Raw genomic sequence first — 20,385 nt, 5'->3', positions numbered from 1 at the left:
AAGGAAGGGCTACTCATGTGAACAAGAGTTTTTAGAATTGGGCTCATTAGTGAATAGATCATGTTTCATGCCACAAATTACTTAGGGTAACTGATAGATTTGTACAGCTGTAATAGAGAGGCATAGTCAGCAAACAGATTTTCAGAAGTTGCTTTTTCACCCACTGTAGGGTTGGTTTCTCAAAGGACACCAGACAGCGGCTGCAATATGTGACAGAACATGCTGAGTCTGATGGTGCAAAGTTTTAAAAATAATTTTCACCCTACTCCAGCTGCACATATCAAATAAACAGATACATTGGTGGAGACTTCAGAACTGGCTAATATTACTTCTCTTGGTGAAAGTTAGAATAGTTACTGTTTGGATTACGATTATTTTGGTTCATATAAATATTGTTGTTTATGTACCAGTACTAGTTATTGTTGCTTACATTTCTGGAGGGGAGACATGTTCATTATTAATGTTTGCACTGGACTTGATATATTTTCAGCGAAGAACTTCCCTTGTCCTCTGGTTTTGGTCCTTGGTTACTGGCTTTATTTATTTATTTTCAATTAATTTTGCCTAAGTTGAAGCCCTGCTGCGTGTTCTCCGTATTGCTCGCTCATGAAAGCCTGCTGGCTGCACTCAGAAGTGAGTTGTGCAATTTACTTCCTTTAATTTTCATTCTCACTCTGCATGCCTGTGTGTGTGTGTGTGTGTGTGTGTGACAGAGAGAGAGAGAGAGAGAGACATTGCCTGGGCTATGCTGACAAATGACTTTTTCCTCAGTTGTCAGTTTTCTTGTCTGTCAGCAGAGCTGCTGGTAAATGGAAGAAAACAAGGGAGGGGATGAGACTGAAATGAAAGAGAAGGAGAGGGAGGACCAGCACTGGAGGGAATGAGGGCTGCCTTTCACAGCACGATGGAGTGAGGACTCACAGGGTCCAGCGAATAGGGAAGCAGAGAATCAACTGTACAACTGCCAATACTCCCCAGTCTTTCATCAGACAGCTCAGTTGTCAGCAAGGGTTCCCCCGCCCTTCCTTGCTAAAGATCGTTCAGCTGGCATTACTGATTGTATCCTTGGCTTATTGTAAAAAAATCTGTGATGGCTTTCAATCTGGAGATCAGCCTCTAATCCCCTCCATCAGACTCAGGACCATGGCATATTGCCACAGCTACCCTCAGTGTACACCTGGAGTTCTTGCTGTCTACACATACTTCCTCTAATTGAAGGGAGAGGTGTATGTGTGTGCGGGGGAAGTGTTTGTAAAAATGCTTGCTGCTCCTGGTCAGTGTTAAAGGTGGAGTGTGTGCATGTGTGGGGGGTGGTGTCCATACTCTCTGAGCTTTAACCAAAGTGATAACCTGCAGCTATGGAGTCACCAACTAAGGAAATTGAAGAATTTGAGAGCAACTCTCTGAAATATCTACAGCCAGAACAAATCGAGAAAATCTGGCTTCGTCTGCGAGGATTGTAAGTAGTACTCTTTCTTATCCCTCTTCTTTCTCTCTATTTCCAACCATTGTTGTAAAATAATTATTATGACAGTTTATAGTTCATTTCATTTGTGTACCTTTAAAATAACCCAAGAGTTTCCACACCTGCTCTCAGTAAATACAGTGACTTGCCCTTACTTAGTACAAAAGAACAGTTTGCTTCCTTAAATGTGCTGAAACTGGTTGCTACAGAACTAACGTTTCCCAATGAGGGTGCTGAAGTGTCATTAGAAGAGGCATTGTAAATAACAGTTACCAAGATATTAATTATTTTGCTTGCTATAGTAGAATAGCTTCAGTATACACAAAGTGATACTTAATTCAAAGCCTAGGCATTTTTAAGGTTGTTGATAAACATAGATAGATTAAGAAGACATTCTTTTTGCTGTTTGTACACCAGGTCCAGAACTAAACAGGTTAATATAAACAAATGGGGAAGAAGGTACAGTTTGAAAACATTTCTAGTAGCAGTTATAATGGCAGGAAATCCATGTTCTTTTATTAATATTCATACATGCAGGTCAGATTGTGTTTATTAATTTATACATCTGTGGTAAGCACAGAAGAGGTATGTTCACTAAAGAAAGGTGCTGTGATGGATCAGAAGTAAAATTAGACAATCCAGAGTGGTTATATAGACAGGATCTTTTGTCCTACTTGTATGTATTAAAGTGCATACCACTTACTGGCTCCTGAGTTTCTGATGAAGCCTAAAAAAGTTACCATAATAAGCTGCATCTGTCCAGATATTCAGAAATGATTGTCTTTTCATCCTCACATGTTGGAATTATAAAATTTCTTCCCTCTGAGGAGAGGGCCAAAGAAACATATATGAAGTAGGCTAACAACTAAAAAGTTAGCAATATTTTATGTGTGCAATGATGTCATATTTTATAAATAACATCCAGTACTTCTATAAGAGTTTTAATGGCTTAGAAGTAGTACAGTATTTCTCTCAAGGCTTCAGTCCAGAAAGCCTGTTTTATGAAGAAGCTAAATCAAACTAGATGACAGCTGTCTCGTAACCATTCCAAATAGAATAGCTATAGAGTACCAAACCTCTCATTTTCAAGTCTCTGCACCATGTCGTATAATTACTTGTTCATGAATTTATGGCTAAATGTAATAATAGCTGCATTCTGATTCAGACTACATCTGATGTTCAGATCTGTGCCTAAATCTTCCATAGCATTGTTGTTCAATAGAAGTCTGACAAACAGATTCTAATCTCATTTTACACCCTTGCAAATTGGGTACCTGCATTGACTTCAAAGGAGTTATCCCAGATGCACAATGATCAGAACCATGCTGTGTTATGTACTTTATGTGCACTCTGCTAGTATACTCGCCTTGTGTGTGCATAAGAACTATATACTGCGCATCCATAAAATACACGTTTATCTTGTGAGTTTCATGATCTCTCTTCCTGTAGGAAACAATGTATTGTAAGATAGCTTTCCTTGCTTTCCTGTAAAATGTCTCGCTGTAAGACAATACATTTCAGCTTTCCAATTGTGTTACTCTGATTAAGACTTCAGAAGTGTTTCCATTTCCATTTGTCATGTTCGAGAGTTTAGCATGTGAAAAAAATTGGCACACACTGTTTCACACCAGAAGTATTCTTATTTTTTCTATATATGTGGGGGTAATTTTCAAAGCAAAGATGTGGCTATTTTATATATTTTACAACTGTACAAGTGCTTTCATCTCAAGAGATTGAACAGCACTTTATAAACCATATGCTGTGATAAATGTAGGAATCTGTTCTTCCACCTCTGGAATGCAGACAGCCTTTTAATGCTGGAGCTTTTTCATAGACACAAACTCTACAAAATAGAGTAAGGCAGAACATGAAACAGAACACTGCCAGTTGAAACTGCCCTAGGAATTTTAGGTTGGCAGTGTAATTAACCCAAATTGGGAATTTGATCATGACCCATCTCACGTGAAAAGGGCCACGGGATCATTAATGATCGCGGGTGCTCAGGGTTCAGTTTTACATCTCAGTCTCATTGGAAAGACAGCACCTGCAGCCACACAGTACCCCCTAACACCATATGGAGTATTTACTCAGTAGTGACTTAGTGGGCAGACCAACATACTGAATCACCACCTAGATTTTCCTGGGAGGTCTGGCTAAATACTAACCATATCTGAGCTTGCTTAGCTTTGACAAGATCAAAGCCTAAGGTGGCATGGGGCTAGTACACTGTATTTTAAATTAATTGTTTTTAGACCACCGTATTTTAGAATATTCTCTGCTTAACTAAGGGGCAAACCCTGTCCCTGGTGAGGGTCCCTGTGGACCGTACTTAGTGCAGTTCTGCTGTGCAAGATAGGCAGGCTTTGTGAGAGGTGTGCAAAGGATGTGCATTGCCAGGGAGCTGTGGAGAACTCTGAGTTAGTGTTTAAGGGGCAGGTTCGGAGGGTTTGGGATTAGGGGATTTATTGCAGTTTGAATTATTTGGTCTTCTGCTCTATGGGAAAAGGGCATGTAAGAGCCAACTAGCATGCTGAACTCTCCTGTGTGGTGTGAGAGAAGTTTCCTTGTCCTTATCCCTAAGTATCTGCTGAATGTTCAGCCCAGCTACTAGGCCAAGGCAACGGCACGAGGATTTGGTCTTTAGTTCATGTACAATCTAAATCCCTTCACCGTTAACATTTGAAAATGGGCATATTCAGTAACACTTCTTCCAGTGTTCTTTAACTGGCATCTACATATTAACATTCTAATGGTTCCTCACAGCAAATTTGTGTAATATGAAGGAATATTGAGTCAATGGAGCCATAATGCTCTCTCAGGTAGAAGACTGCAAAAAATTGCCTCACTGAGGCAATAAATTATGTCTGGCAAACTGTTAATATATCTCTGATTAGAGATCTACATGGTAAACAGTGACTATTTTATAACTTACCTAAATACCTATTAATTTGCTGGATATATCACAGCTGAAAAAGAGCCAGTGTGCATTGGTTTATTAAACATGTTTTAAAAAGTCTGGTAATAGGCTATTACCTGTGGTGAGGTACTGTCAAAACTGTATGAAATTCAGTTTTTGTCTTGCTGGATTTTCATACCCGAGAAGCTTGTCCTTTTACCTTGTTTTCTATCTGCAAAATGTCAGTTCAGAGATTTCAAATTTTCCCCTTTAAAAGCCTGCATCGGCAAAATTGTTATCATGTTTCTGATGTGCCAACAACGATCACTTGAAAGTGGACTCATCTTCACTAGAAACAGTTCTTCCAGTTTTGTTTAAAAAATAAACAAAACAAAACACGTGTCCCAGCAAAGTGTGTTTTTACAGAAGTAGACCAATTTTTGAATCTCTGGCATAATGAAAAAAGGTGAATTGAACTGTGAGCAGCTCTGGATTTCTTTATGAATGGCACTTGCAGTCACTACAGTCCCATTCATCCCAAGATCCACATGTAGAGATTGTCCATTGTATGTGGCTCTTGTCTTTCCTCCAAGGAAAAGCAAGTCAGCAACCACTGTGGCATCACCTCTGCAGTTCCCGGACCTACAGAGAGCTCTCCGCAGGTCTGAAGATCTATGCTTGGGAATGCGTGGCAGATAAGAGGGTGCAGGGGGAGCTTAAGGGAAGGTTCATTTTTTTTAAAGCATGGAGGAAGTGGTGAGGGGAACACAATGAGCCTCTGGGCTACGTGGAACCCTAGAAAGTAGTCTGTGGCCAATGGCATCTTTCTTTAGGAAGAACAGTCCACAGAGACTTCAGGTTCCTGTAGGTGCTGCTTTATATTGATCTTTGTGCTCAGATTAAGATAAAGCAATGAATGTACCTTGTCTGTGGGCTGTGCCTCTGTATAAGCTGTGGGCTGCCTGCCATCATTTCCAATTAATGTAACTCAGGTGAGGATGTTAGGTCTTTGACGAGTTGCCAGCTGCAGCCCTCAGCTGGGCACACCAGTCATAGTTAATCCTTGACTTTTTAACCTCATTGATCTGATGAGGTATTTACTTGGCTATATTTTAGTGTATCACAAGGGAAGGGAATAGATAAGTGCAACAAGTTAGGTCAGGGATGGAATTCTCTGGTCTGAATTTCCTAACTTTTATAAGGTAAAACCAGAAGCCTACCATTATTTTGATGCAGTTTTAGTCTGTCTGGATACGTGTGCTCACGCTGCACCATTATAAATATCCACAGGTGGTTAAATAGTAAGCAAGCTGTCTTGCCTTTGCAATGGGCACCCACATGCAGCTGGCATATATGTGGCACTTGTCTTGTTGAGCATGTATTTAATACATCAGCAGTCCTCTCTGGTGCCTGTTATTTCTGAAGAGTATTGTCCCATGAAGTTTGACAAGCTTAGAAGGCTTCAGGAAATTGTGTTTCTGATGAAGGTGCTGAGTGTGTATTTATGGCTCCTAACAGCTTCTTGTGACAGAAACAGGACTCCTCATTTTCAAACAGGAGGTTTGTACTCGCCTCTTTGCAGTACATGCCTAATCTACAAGGTTGTTCTTCATTCAAGCCTGTCTTTCTCAGCCAGGGGCTCTAACATCTTTTACCAATGAATTGCTTAGAAGTCGATAAAACTGGCAATCTGTAATTAACTCTATCTCATCTGTGCCCTTCCATGACCACTTGCTAACAATACTATGGTTGGTAAATACAGACTTGTGCTCCTCACAAAGGATGTCCATCAATATTAAACAGGGCTTATAAGGGACAATGGCCATGACAGAACTGAAAACCTGATTTTGAAACATGGCCTCTGATTTTACAGTTAAAATTTTTCTGTGGGTGTGAATAATTGTGGGTGCATTTTTTAAACTTAGACTTCTAATTAGTGGACTATGCACTCAGCTCCAGTAAGCAGATCAATAATTGCTGTACAAGCTGGCTGCAATTACTGGTGTGGGGGGAATGAGGAACGGAGTTGAGGTCTTTTTAAAAATTGGAGTTGTGTCTGTTTTTGATGGGGCTTTGATGGTGCAAATCATCAGTTGATGTAAATCCAGAAGAGTTCCATTAGATTTGGAGTAACTATCCTGATTTGAACCACAAGAGGATGTAGTCTGAAGAGATTTTCAATTATGTTTTTTGCTGTATTTGTGCAAAAAATAAAACCTTGATTTCTGGCCAACTCGGTATTACCAACATCAACACTATCTGCCTCTCAGCATTGCAGAGGAATCAGGGAAAAATGGAGATTAATCTTCTTCCCCGCAGCCAGGTTTACAATGCTAAACTGATAGATTCATAATAAGTCTCTGACTCCATGCATAATACTTCCCCATGCTGTTAAAAAGGAAATTATAGAGTAACCATCCCTGAATCAGGACTCACATGGATGCTTTACCTTCCCTTTCTCTCTTTTCTCTGATCCTCCTATATAATTTAATTTTGAAGCTAGACTTAGAATCTGAAGGAAAAAAATAAAAATGCATTATATACATGTTGGTGATCCTTTAAAACTAACCAATTGTACCTAAGATACAGATAAAGTACTTCCATCAACTTACTTTAGGAAAGTATCTTGAATACTGCAAATGTTGAGGTGATCTTATTGCCTATATTTATTCAAGATTTAATTTTGCTTCCATTGAGGTAAATTGTGGAACTGACTTCAGTCAGAAAAGATTCTTTCCATGAGTTAAAGGGCAAGTTTGCAAGTAAGTGCCACCACTCTATGTATCCATTTATTTGTCTTATCTATACAGACAGGTATGTGTTCTACAGTATTTTTTAGGTTTTCATCTTTAAAAATGCCACGTACAGAAAAGCTGGTTCTCCCACTGACAGTACTCTGGCCTGCCTCGTTTGCATTTACATAGCCCAAGTAAGCAGTAAAACAGAGAGCTCCCTTTAATTCCTGAAATGTTCCTACACAGTGGGCTTTGTCCCCAGATATTTTAGCTGGCAGCAGATTGAGGAGGTTAAAAAAGCCCATCAGAAAGCACCACTTTGTTAGCAAATGTTTAAATTAGTCAGTTTCTCAAGTGGAAAATATGATATTCTAATTCCTTTCCGGAGGTGATAAAGGCACTCCTGCTGTCTTTGGTCTTGGTTTCAATCTTCCTGAATCTCCTGAGAGTCAGGGTTTAAACTAAGGCCCTGTTCACCTAGGGAACAGAACTGTGCTAGCTCCAAACATATTTAAACACAGTTGTTGCTAACAGGGTTCAAGTATGGCTTCCCTAATGAATGTGGACAGGAATTGTCTGTCTGCAAACCTTGTCATGAAACCATACTACAGGCCTCTTATACTTGGTCCAGATTTCCCCTGTATCCCAATTTCCCATTGAACATAAGAGTTCGAGGTGCACAGGGAACAGACGACTGAACCCGTAGTTGTTTCATCTATAGGATTGCTTTAGTACCCGTGATTCTCCAAAGAACAAGAAGTCTTTATTGGTTAGGGAATGAATGTGACATATTTGCTAGCAACAACTGTATTGAGACATGATTTGGGGTCTCATCATGCTGAGCTTTACCTTGGTTGAGCTCTCTGTGTGAATAAGGACAACTCACCCAAGTAAAATTTTTCCAGGATCGGGCCCTTTGTTTCCACTGTTCTGTTGGTAGTGTGGACAAGACCCAAAAGTTTCCCACTGGACCAGTGCACAATGTGAGAGGACAGAAGTCTACTTCGTGCTTTCTGGAATGTTGTCTCTGAAGTAACAGAGGAAGTAAGAGACTCTCAGCAGTTTTCTCTGATGAATGAAAAAGGGACAGGGTAGGAAGTATTTTTAATGAATAAGTAAAAGCACAGCAGCTTTGGGAGAAGTTAATTAAAAAGAAGTGTTTGGAGGCATAGCAGTTCAGTAGAATGTGATAAATTTTGCCTCAACCCTTCAGTCAGTTTTATTCCCTCTCGTGTCTTTTTATATGAATCTTAAATCAATAAATGACTCCTGTAGGTAACAATAAGAGAGGAAGACTGTGTTTCACATGAAAATGTTGACTAAGAAACACCATAGTTTTTTCCCATAATCTCAAAAAAGCTTTTACTCTTCTGGTAGTGGTACAAATGAATCATGTCTACACTCTAAGAAGCAATTATTTATTCCTACAGTTTAAAAACAAACACACATAAAAGGTACTGTGGCGTATAAGAAAGGGGCTCCTTTTGTAAACATTAAACTGAATGCTTTTTGAATATCGGTTCTGTATATCAGGGTGGTAAAGCTCACAATCTTGCATAGAAAACAGGGATATGAAAAAGTTATATTGGGAAGATATATTTCAAGCCCTGGCTCAAGGGGAAATTAAAGATCTCTTTATGGAGTGCTCTAAACAAAGCAAAGCAAAAAACCCTTTCTGAGATGGGAGTCCATACATGCTGAGAACATTGAAATAAAAAGGGGGGAGGGAGAGAGGAAGCAGGTGAGGGGAGAGCACTGAAAAATCCAGTGTTTTGTTTTATTTTTAAAGGCAATGAGGCCAGCTCATCCCCTAATTTGCCAGCTTTTGGTGGATTCAAGCACTGTATTAAAACCAACTCAGCTTTTTTAAAGATTTTAAAGGGTTTTTTCTTCCTGAAATTCATATTGATTATTCCTAATCAGTTTTCCACTGTCTCATTCTGTCAAAAATTTACACCAATCCTGATGTCTGTAACACTAAAACCATTTGGCTTTTTCTGCTGTCAGGTGGTGGATGAATCGAGACCCAACTCCTCACATCAGGACTGACCTGGTAAAACACTAACAGTTGTGAAACATATCTACTCAGATTTGAATTTCTATCAAAATGCTGGGGATTTGGGTAAATCAGAGGTTTTATAGGGGAGTTGGATTTTTTTTTCTTTTGGATTCACAAGGCTGTTCCCAATCTCACGAAGCACTGCTGTAAATACTAGAAGGAGTAACTTCATTAAAGTCTATGTAGTTAATAGGGGTAAAACTGGTATGAGGCTCACAGTCTGGAGTGTGTGTGTTAAACTATTTTCAAAGTAATTTAGAGCATGTGAAAGGCCATATATCCTTAGGGCAGAAAAAAGCGTGGCCAATGGCATCCCCATGATGCCCTGCAGATGTGCCTCAACTCTGAAAGATTCATTCTGGGGTTACTGAAAGCAAGTCTCTGTGCCCACTCTACTCCTGGCCTCAGCAGACACTTGCCCACTAGTCTTTTGCATTCATAAAAGAAAAATGTATGCATGAAAAGTGGATTAATTTGGAACGTGTCTTTGGATTTAAGCAAAATTAAACTGTGAAGGAGAGAGAGGGTGAAATTCAATGACAAAACTCCTGTGGACTTCACTGTGGCCAGGATTTCACCCAGAATGCAGAAAATCCAAGTTGTGGCTCTCAGAGAATTATCGAGCACTGCAGGTTGCTTGTTACTGCCCTTTTAACTTGCTCCTGGCAAACTCTGGAATTCAGCCATTGGCCCAGATAAGGGGCAGTTAGGTGATGCACCTCCTTGGGGGGAGCTCTTCCAAAGCAGCCCAGTGCATGCTATCCCCTCTCCTCTTTGGGATGACATGTGGTCCTAGGTGGGTGAAATCCCTGCGTACTCATGAATGCAGGGACTGGCATGCAGGGGGAGGGGGTCTTTGTACACCATCACTAGTGGACCCATGTTAGAGTTGTCATACTCCCTCTCAGAGAGAGAGAGACAGAGCAAAGAATGGGTTTATTAAGGTGTGTGTGTATATAGACCTAAAATGTGATGTGTGCCACATTTTTCCTATATTGCTGTGTTATGCATCTATTAATGTGACACCACTGGATATTGCTAGGTCTGTGGCATCACATCAGTAGTAAAATGATTGTTACACTCATGGGGACAGACACTATATGTGAATAAAACTCCCATTAGAGTCAAAGAACTGCCTGGCATGTATCCAAGGGCTCTGCTTGGCACAATTCTGCTGCACAAATTCTTGACTTAAATTTGAATGGCTAAGGCTGTATTGTGGGCTTTAGCCATAGCGCTGGTTTGCAGTGGACCCCACCAGAGTGGGAGGAACATGTCTTGTAGAGTAGCAGGCAGAGCATAGGGAACAGGAGAACAGCATAAACTCTCCTGCCAGGCTAACCAGTTTAGATGGGTGTTGCAAGAGAGGTCAGATCCTACCTCCTCCTTTACCCCCTCTGGGGTGACTTGCCCCTTAGGGTTCACTAACAGAGAGTGGTCCTTGGTTTCTGGAGAGAACAGGCTGCAGTTCTTGCTGGTCCCTCCTGCACCGGGGAACAAATGAGGCAGCCTTTCCTCTACACACCCGCCCACACTCAGGCTGAACGCAGCGTGGCCCAGAGAACTCAGATTTCTTGGATTGATTTGAAAAGTGAAAGGAGACTAAGTTGGGGGAGAAGGAATCTGGAGATCACATAGAGCAAAGCAGACATTGACAGAAGAGGGTGAGGAGGGAGACTGAAGATTATTGTAAAAAAAGCAAAACAGAAGTGTAACTGTTCCTGCTTGTTTTCCCTTATCACCCTATCTAAACATTTCTCAGGTTTGTTTAGCTTTAAGCATACGATAAATAAAAGCATATGATACACACAGCATATTTACTCACACTGGGTAGGATTTCCAAAAGCGCTTCAGAGACTTAGGACCACAAGTCCCAGCTGGGTGTTGTGGAATTTGAATCCTCTCTTAAAGGCCACGGCACAGCAGCAGAACTAAAGTCTAGAGTAGCTGTCACAGCCCTAGCTCCTAACATGGGGAAAGGGCAAGAGCAGCTATCTAAGTATTTCTCTTTCTATCTTAAGTTTTTGAAAGCACCTAGCACTGTGGTATCTAATAGAGGTAGGCTAAAAAAATTTGGATGAAACTTTTTTTTTCACCAAAAAATGCAGATTTGAGTTGACTGAAACATTTTGTGAGTTCATGTTGAATTTGCCAAATTGTTTGTCAAAACCACCAAGATAAAAACCCCAAATTCTGAAAAAAATTGAAGTCATTTTTTTAAAACTTTCAGTTAATCAGAACATTCAAATAAAATTTATTGGGGTCAGTCCAAAATGATTCCCCTTCCCAATTTCTCGGTTCAGTGACTGAACCGAAAATCAAGTATTTTCAGAGCTCTGGTATGCAAGTGGTTGTGGAACAATTTAGTGATAGCATTTAACATGCCCTAAATGGTAGTATTGTCACAGTCCTCAGCATGCTTGTTGGAAGACTTTTTTTCCCTGCACTCATTCATCCTTCTCTTTTTCTTTCCTTCTACGTCATTGCCCTCCACTCTCCCTAATCTCTCCACCTAGTGAATTCTCAACTCCTAGATAACAGTGTATGGAGAGCCACACTGAGCCGGAAACATACAATGCAGGAGCATAGAGATGTGCAGTGCAGCTCCTATCTGGTCTCCTTAACTCTGCCCTCTTCCCCCCCCTCACTGGAACTATTTCTGTACTATTCTAGGACGGTCATCCCTCTGCACCCAATGAGAAGAGGGCAGAATTTACCCTATTGTTCTGTGAGGGAAGACATGATATATAATACAATTGTATTATAGTTTATATAAAGATGATAAAGTCATTGAGGAGAAACTAAATTCATTCTTTGCTTCAGTCTTCATGACTGAGGATATTAGGGAGGTTCCCAAACCTGAGCTGTCCTTTGTAGGTGACAAATCTGAGGAATTGTCACAATTGAAGTGTCACTAGAGGAGGTTTTGGAATTAATTGATAAACTTAAATTAATTGATAATAAGTCACCGGGACCAGATGGCATTCACCCAAGAGTTCTGGAAGAACCCAAATGTGAAATTGCGGAACTATTAACTATGGTTTGTAACCTGTCCTTTAAATCGTCTTCTGTACCCTGTGACTGGAAGATAGCTACTGTAACGCCAATATTTATAAAGGGCTCCAGAGGTGATCCCAGCAGTTACAGATCGGTAAGTCTAACATCAGTACTGGCCAAATTAGTTGAAACAATAGTAAAGAATAAAATTGTCAAGACATATAGAAGAGCATAAATTGTTGGGCAAAAGTCAACATGGTTTCTGTAAAGGGAAATCATGTCTTACTAATCTATTAGAGTTCTTTGAAGGGGTCAACAAACATGTCAACAAGGGGGATCCAGTGGACATAGTGTACTTAGATTTCCAGAAAGCCTTTGACAAGGTCCCTCACCAAAGGCTCTTACATAAATTAAGCTGTCATGGGATAAAAGAGAAGGTCCTTTCATGGATTGAGAACTGGTTAAAATACAGGGAACAAAGGGTAGGAATTAATGGTAAATTCTCAGAATGGAGAGGTGTTACTAGTGGTGTTCCCCAAGGGTCAGTCCTGGGACCAATCCTATTCAACTTACTCATAAATGATCTGGAGAAAGAGGTAAACAGTGAGGTTTCAGAGTTTGCAGATGATACTAAACTGCTCAAGATAGTTAAGACCAAAGCAGACTGTGAGGAACTTCAAAAAGATCTCACAAAACTAAATGATTGGGCAACAAAATGGCAAATGAAATTTAATGTGGATAAGTGTAAAGTAATACACATTGGAAAAAATAACCCCAACTATGCATACAATATGATGGGAGCTAATTTAGCTACAACTAATCAGGAAAGAGATCTTGGAGTCATCATGGATAGTTCTCTGAAGATGTCCATGCAGTGTGCAGAGGCCGTCAAAAAAGCAAATAGGATGTTAGGAGTCATTAAAAAGGGGATAGAGAATAAGAAGGAGAATATCTTTTTCCCCTTATATAAATTGATGGTACGCCCACATCTTGAATACTGCGTACAGATATGGTCTCCTCATCTCAAAAAAGTTATACTGGCATTAGAAAAAGTTCAGAGAAGGGCAACTAAAATGATTAGGGGTTTGGAATGGGTCCCATCTGAGGAGAGATTAAAGAGGCTAGGACTTTTCAACTTGGAAAAGAGGAGACTAAGGGGGGATATGATAGAGATATACAAAATCATGAGTGATGTGGAGAAAGTAAAGTAAATAAGGAAAAAATTATTTATTTGTTCCCATAATATAGGAACTAGGGGCCACCAAATGAAATTAATGGACAGCAGGTTTAAAACAAATAAAAGGAAGTTATTCTTCACACAGCGCACAGTCAACCTGTGGAACTCCTTGCCTGAGAAGGTTGTGAAGGCTAGGACTATAACAGGGTTTAAAAGAGAACTAGATAAATTCATGGTGGTTAAGACCATTAATGGCTATCTGCCAGAGTGGGTAAGGAATGGTGTCCCTAGCCTCTGTTGGTCAGAGAGTGGAGATGGATGGCAGGAGAGAGATCACGTGATCATTACCTGTTAGGTTCACTCCCTCTGGGACCCCTGGCATAAGTCACTGTTGGTAGACAGGACGCTGGGCTGGATGGACCTTTGGTCTGACCCAGTATGGCCATTCTTATGTTCTTATGTTTCAGTGCTTTTAATGGTGAAGACACATTGACAGACCGTATCTATGTTAACAAGCCATAGGTATGTGTAATTGATGAGGTCAGAAACATTAGTGAAGCTTCAGGAGCTTCTTTTCCTCTGTAAGGGGCCCACTGCTGGTTGTCTTAAAGGCCCAGTCCTCTGCACCCTGCTTGCATACAGTCTCATGGTTTTTCTACATATGCACAATGGTTGTGAACACACAACGAGAGTAAACACTGTTTATGAGAAATGTGCATGTTGTCTTTTCAAGAGCAAGATATTTAATATTTGGTTTGTTAATTAGAAGCACTGCCAGAGCAGCACCACAAAGCTCCTCACTGCACAAAGTAACGTCACTGACAGCGTTGGACAATGTATTTGTAGCTGTTAGTAAATGCCCTGAGCAGGGGTTTTTGAGACATTAGCCTTGTTTTGGAAAGGGAACACTGCATCTTTGTACAGCAGTTTTTTCACCCCAGCTTTAGGCGCGTTGAACAGTAATCCGAGTGTTTCAGCCTGTAACCCAGAGTCAGGGGAGGGGCTGGCACAAACATGAGATTTAAAATTCTGCGTCATACCAGCTGTCTAGTAGCAGACAGGGGGGGCGGTGATGGTGGGGATGGGTGTGGGGGGGAAACAATAACAAGCAACAGTCTGATAGATTTACTAGAGCTTAGGGCAAGATGCAGATTTTTTTATGACTTTGCATACAGTGTTGGACTGGGTTGACGTAATTCCAATCCATGTTTCCTGTCTTGATATTTAATCCAGGTTATGAATGATGACTCTTTCCCTGCCAACATCTTGCATTCTGTAACTAATCACTAAGCCACCCTAACTGAAACCAAACTGGACAGCTGCCTGTTTGCCTCCATAGGATTTTCAAAGTGCTAATGTCACATAATGGCTTTGATTGAAAAAAGTAATCCATACCCTTTCATTTAATTAAAGTATGTTAACATTGTAGGCCTACTGGCTGGCACAAGATTCCAGCAAAGCATGATTTGTTTGCTTTGAACATACATGATACATACGTGTTGTCATTGTTTGTTCCACAAGATTCTTTTATCTCATTTTCAGCAAGATTATTCCCTCTTACGTTGCTTGTCGATATGACATGTTTTCATAGCAGTTCTTTTAGTAGGAAAGTAAACAGGATACAACAAAAACAAAGGACGGGAAAGATTGTGTATATGGTCCCGTTATTTAAAACCTTGTAATAGCAAGAAATCAACCTCACTCTCTGTGTTGCCATGTGAACACAACGTGCAACACATCTATCAGGATGTACACAGAATGCCAGGGAAATGTAGCCCTCACCCCCATGCTCATTCCACAAAAAGTTTAATAGTCTGTTTTAATGGGAGAGGCTGCAGAGTATGTGTGATAAGGTACCACCCATCCTGTATTTTGAGGGTCATCTCTTATTTGGTGCCAAATGTTCCACAAGTATATCCAATAGCTAGTTACTAAGAAGCATTTGATCAGATAAAAAGTATGTTTTCAAACAGGAATCGTGCAAAGGAGCACACACTATGGTAAAATGTTACCCCTCCCAATGAATAAAACATATAGGGAACTACTTCTTTAAAACTAAGTTCTTTTCCATACTTTTCATACTGTTGGCCTTTATTTCCTTAAAAGGTAGGTTCCTTTCAGTGTGTTTGTACACATACATAGTATGTACATATGTGTACTGTATAAACAACTTTCTTTCATCCTTTTTTTCTCCAGTATGTGAGAGAATAGTTGCTTATAGTAACAACATAGGTAAGGATCAATAGACCATATTATTTTCAAAGGGCCAAATCCCAACGAAATAACTCAATTTTGTCTAGGTTTTACTACTTTTTCAGATAAATCCACACTAATTTAAATGGAAGTTTGCCTATGTAAGGACTGCTTGAAAACAGAATAAGGACTTCAGGATTCGGCCCATGCAGGCACCTGTTGTTATAACAAAATGTTAAGCATAACCAAAAGCAGGCAGAGTTCTTGGAGTCCTGATCTGCACAGAATCTACAAAATTTGGGCCAAGTTTTCAGAAGTCATAAGCACCCACAACTTTCATTGTCATCCCACTCAGTTCTTTAAAAAAAATAATTAAAAAAGGTAAATAAATAAAAAAAATCAGGCCCATTGTATATTTACTTCAAACTTGCTGTGTTTTTGGTTTGGCCTTATGGATAGTTCAGATAACAAAAGTGTAATCCGCAGTTTGCTCCTTAAGCCTGGCTGTGATTCTAGGTCTTTTCTACAGAGACCTCTCCCACCTCCCTTACATTAATGGTAGTTAGTGAGCCACACCTGCCATAGAGAGTCAACAGGAATAAATCAGTATCTCCCTGCTGGCTGCCAACGTTGGCTATGTCAAGGGAGGAACCCTGCTCCAAGACCTTATGTTGTCTTGCCAATATCTCTCTGTGCATGGATACACATAATACCTGATACAGGGCTGTAAGGGATGCTTCTCATTCTCTCTCCATGTTATAGTACATAATAACATAATTATTAAAGACACAGTTATTTATTGATAAAATAATAGTTAGAGCTGGTAAGAAAGTAGAGAAAATTTTCTGTGGAATGCTTAAAGAGTAATGAAAACTTTTTTGAGATTTTTTTTAAATTTGCAGGAGGTTTTTATTAAAAAATTGAACATTTTGTTCATTTCTGAAAGGTGGAAAAAACTCTATTTTAGTGTGATTTTCAGTTTTCCTTGAAAAAATGGATTTAAAAAAAATACACAAAAATGTTTGGAAAAAAGACCATTGACCAGCACTAGTAATGAGTGTAGTTTAGTCACTGTGGGGCTGACCCAAAATTCACTGAAGTTAATGGGAGTCTTTATATGAAAGGGGCTTTGAATCAGGCTCATAGGATCTAATTCTGCTCTCATTGAAATAAATAGTAAAACTCCCTCAGACAGCAAGGGGAGCATAACTGGGCCTATTTGTGTGTGGAACTGTAGTTGAATGCCCATCACACCACAATAGTTTTGATTTAAAAATTCGAAATAAATAAGATATGGTTCAAACAGGTATGGTAGAAATATAAGTTAGTTAATAATGGAAAAGTTACAATTAGCGTCATTCTTGATCCTCCGTTTTTCTTATAGATCCTCATGCTCACCATGACTGTTCCATATCCCATCTCTATTGCCAGCCCGCATCCCAACGCCCCGGGCTTCACTGAGTGCAGAACATTGTCCTCAGCATTCTTTCATATAGTGAGAAATTTGTCCCCATACAATTTCATTAGGCCACCATTCAGTGTGAGATCCAATTCAAAATGCTGCTTCTTGTTTTTAAAACTCTACACATACCTGTTTTAGCTGACCTACATCTCATTTCAAATTGCAGCTGATATCTTACCTTATTTCCTTCACCTACCTCTTAATTTTGCTCTCCCTCTGCTGTCACTTATCTCTGGCTGTATTGTTTAACCCAACAGAGAATTCTGGTATACAGCCTGTTTGGAAGATACTCTACACAATAAAGGTATTGTATTATTGACTTGAGAGTGGAAAAAACATGAAAGCTAGTCCTGTTTCAATCAATGAATTAAATAGATGGCAAATTGTGACTCAGGGAGCCTCTCAGTGCCAACCATACCATAACTCACATTAGGTCTGACTTGCTCATTTCCCCAAACTCACTGTTGTCATAATCTGTATCTAAAACATGTCATGGGAGATATATGCAAACTGGTAACATGCTGGTCATTAATAATGTTGAGTGGTATATGTACGGGTGGTGTGTATAACGAATTATAGATGTGTGCTGGAAATATGTTCTTAAAAGGTTTGGCAAGCAGTGCATAAGCCCTTCCTGTCCTATATAAAGGAATGTTGGTTCATCTGCTTAACTGTGTCTCCAGTGTAAACTGAGCAAGGTGAGACCAGAAATAATGGAAGCACATTTACACAGAAGATAGTCATCAAACTAGCTAGTGGGGGAGATGTTCACTTAATGATAATGAAGGGGGTTGGAGACTATGCCCCGTGAAGCATTCCTGGCTCTTGAAACAGACAATGGACACTGGGGATTATAAAGAGAAACAAAAAGCCATTTTGGTATCCATCATCTGAGGGAGAAAAGAGGACAGAGATCTCAAAATCTGAGAGAAGTGGTTTCTTCAGCAAAGGGGGTTGAAATCTCTGGGAACTGACTGTAGGTGAGAAAACTGCTCAGACAAAGATTGTAACTTGCTGAAGTTAAGTTTCAGTCACTAGAAAGCAAATCTCTTTCACTCTTACTTGAAATCATTTAAACTTATGTTTTTTGTTAATAAACTTATTCTTGTTTTATTACACAGCCAACTCAGTGCTGCTATATTGGAGTAAAGTGTAGGTCTTCCGCTGTTCTAATAGGCTGTTGTGTGCTTTGTCTCTTTGGAGGCAGCAAACTTAAAAACTTCTCTGAGTGTCTCAAAGCAAAGGGACTGGACACTGCAGAAAGACATCTCCTAGGGAACTCAGGAATTGAGGTGCACTGCTTGTTCCCTGCAAGGCAAGGTTTGGACTGGCAGAGTCATGAAGAGTTTGCTGGCAAAGCAGACGAGCTGGTGTGCTTCATGTGCAGACATATGGGTTAGCAGCAGCAAACCTCACTGTTGTTGAGGCAGTAACACAGCGGCTCACAATTCTGCGTGATCTGAGCAAGATGTCACATGGACGAAGATAGATTGTTCTTAGAAAATTTGTTGGTCTCAGTGGATTGTTAAAATAGGTTCAGTGCTCCCAGAGGCATAAAGCTGAAATTTGAATGCTGGTGGCCAAATTATAGTCCAGCTCACGATATTTCATTTTTCAATTTGATTTATGCATTTTTATTAATATAGGCTGTAGTACTTCGATGTATATACATAATTAATTCTGCTGTGATGGCACTTGAATTGATATGCAATTGATTCAGCATATTAAAGTGATTGGGACAGGAGATTTCAGTGTATTTAAATAATCCTATTTGGTTTGTAGTGAGTATGCAGCCATCTATGTCAAGAGATAGACAAATGTAAATTTTAAACAAATATGTTAAACCCCCCTTTTAAAAATAACTATCTATATATTTTATCCACCTTGCCTTCTCTTCACAAGTTTCTTCTGCTTTTACTACTTCTGAGCAATATGTAGTGATAATTAACTAATGAAAATGTGTTACACTGACAGTGCTCCCTCTTCACTTTCAGGGCTACAGCCACCTCTAGCATATGTGTTAACTCCCGTAATTGGAGTTACACCTGGATTATATTTGGCCCAAATGGGCTTCCTCTTTCTTACTCTTCCCCCCTTTGTTTTCAGTATATCAGAGGATCTGTGGACTGGTGGTTGGACAGTCTTGTGGGAGATCCAAGTTCAAATCCCTGCTTCACATCAGGCAGAGGGTGGGATTGAATCTGGGTTTCTTACATAGATGAATCCCCTAACCATTGTCTAAACGTTATAAAGGAGGCTATTCCCTTACCACTATTTTGTGACTCTAGCCTGATGCTTTTTTGGCTAAAACTATTCATCAAAGTGCCATCAAACTTGAGAATAGTTTCTGTTTGACCAAACTGCATTTTTTGGTGAATAAACTATTCATCCAAAAATTTTAACCCAACTCTAGTTTACAATATATTTAAGTAACACATTGTTGGAAGTAGCTGGAGGTGGTGATGTCCCTGACTCTCACCAGTCTATTTTGCCAGACATAAATTGCTCTTCTCAAATTCAGCTGGTTAAAATATTAAACCTATTTATAACAACCTTATCATAGGCCCTGTTGTAACAAAGGAGCCCAGTTCTGGCAGTGTAGAAAAGCACAGGTCCAACAAAGTCTTTCATATTATAGGGGGGAATTTATAATACAGCATCACCTCTTTGTCTCTCACTGTTGCTGAATGATCTCTTCAGATGAGCCTATACAGAGAGGCAATGATGAATAGCTGTGTTTTGCCTGAGCTGAGAACACGATGGGACTCTAATATAAAGACAGACATTATTGGGTATCTATGTTAATCGGTGATTAAGCTCCCACTGATATCTTAAATGTGTTAATTAAGGCACTTTTAAATATAAAAAAGGAAAAGGAGCATTCTTCTTTGAGTGGTTGCTCATATCCATTCCAATTAGGTGTGTGCGCACCGCGTGCACAGCCGTCGGAAGATTTTTACCCTAGCAACACTCGGTGGGTCAGCTGGGCGCCCCCTGGTGTGGCGCCACTATGGCACCGAATATATACCCCTGCCGACCCATCCGCTCCTCAGTTCCTTCTTACCGCCCATGCCTAACGACGGACGCATTGTCTCTCGGCTGGGGGGCTCATCTAGACCATCGTCGCATGCAAGGCCTCTGGTCATCTTAAGAGCTAGCGTTGCACATAAACGTCCGGGAGCTGAGAGCAGTCCGCCTGGTGTGCCGGATGTTCCTACAACATCTGCAAGGTCTTTGTGTTTCAGTGCTTACCAACAACACAACGGCCATGCACTACATAAACAAGCAGGGAGGGACTCGGTTCAATTGTGGGAATTTTGCATAGCCCACTCGATAGACCTTGTAGCATCGTTCCTCCCAGGAGTCCGGAACACCCTGGCAGACCATCTCAGCAGATCTTT

The 20,385-nt window shown here is 40.2% G+C and overlaps 1 protein-coding gene across 7 annotated transcripts in view; it reads left to right on the top strand.

The window, feature by feature from the left end:
• PDE1C (phosphodiesterase 1C) overlaps window positions 1–20,385 on the top strand; it is a 566,690-nt gene that overhangs the window by 261,484 nt on the left and 284,821 nt on the right. Inside the window, exon 1 of one of the 7 annotated variants that reach the window (XM_030551319.1) lies at window positions 888–1,459. The exons of the other annotated variants lie outside the window; for them this stretch is intronic. Within the exon in view, the coding sequence (XP_030407179.1) occupies window positions 1,359–1,459 (101 nt within the window). The 5' untranslated portion in view covers window positions 888–1,358. Of the gene's footprint in view, window positions 1–887; window positions 1,460–20,385 lie in introns of those variants that run through there. 7 annotated transcript variants of the gene reach the window in all.

The sequence above is a fragment of the Gopherus evgoodei genome, chromosome 2 (genome assembly GCF_007399415.2).
Source record: "Gopherus evgoodei ecotype Sinaloan lineage chromosome 2, rGopEvg1_v1.p, whole genome shotgun sequence".
Lineage (NCBI taxonomy): Eukaryota > Metazoa > Chordata > Testudines > Testudinidae > Gopherus > Gopherus evgoodei.
The sequence above is the reverse complement of the archived record's forward strand: the minus strand, read 5'-3'. Positions and strand labels throughout refer to the sequence as shown.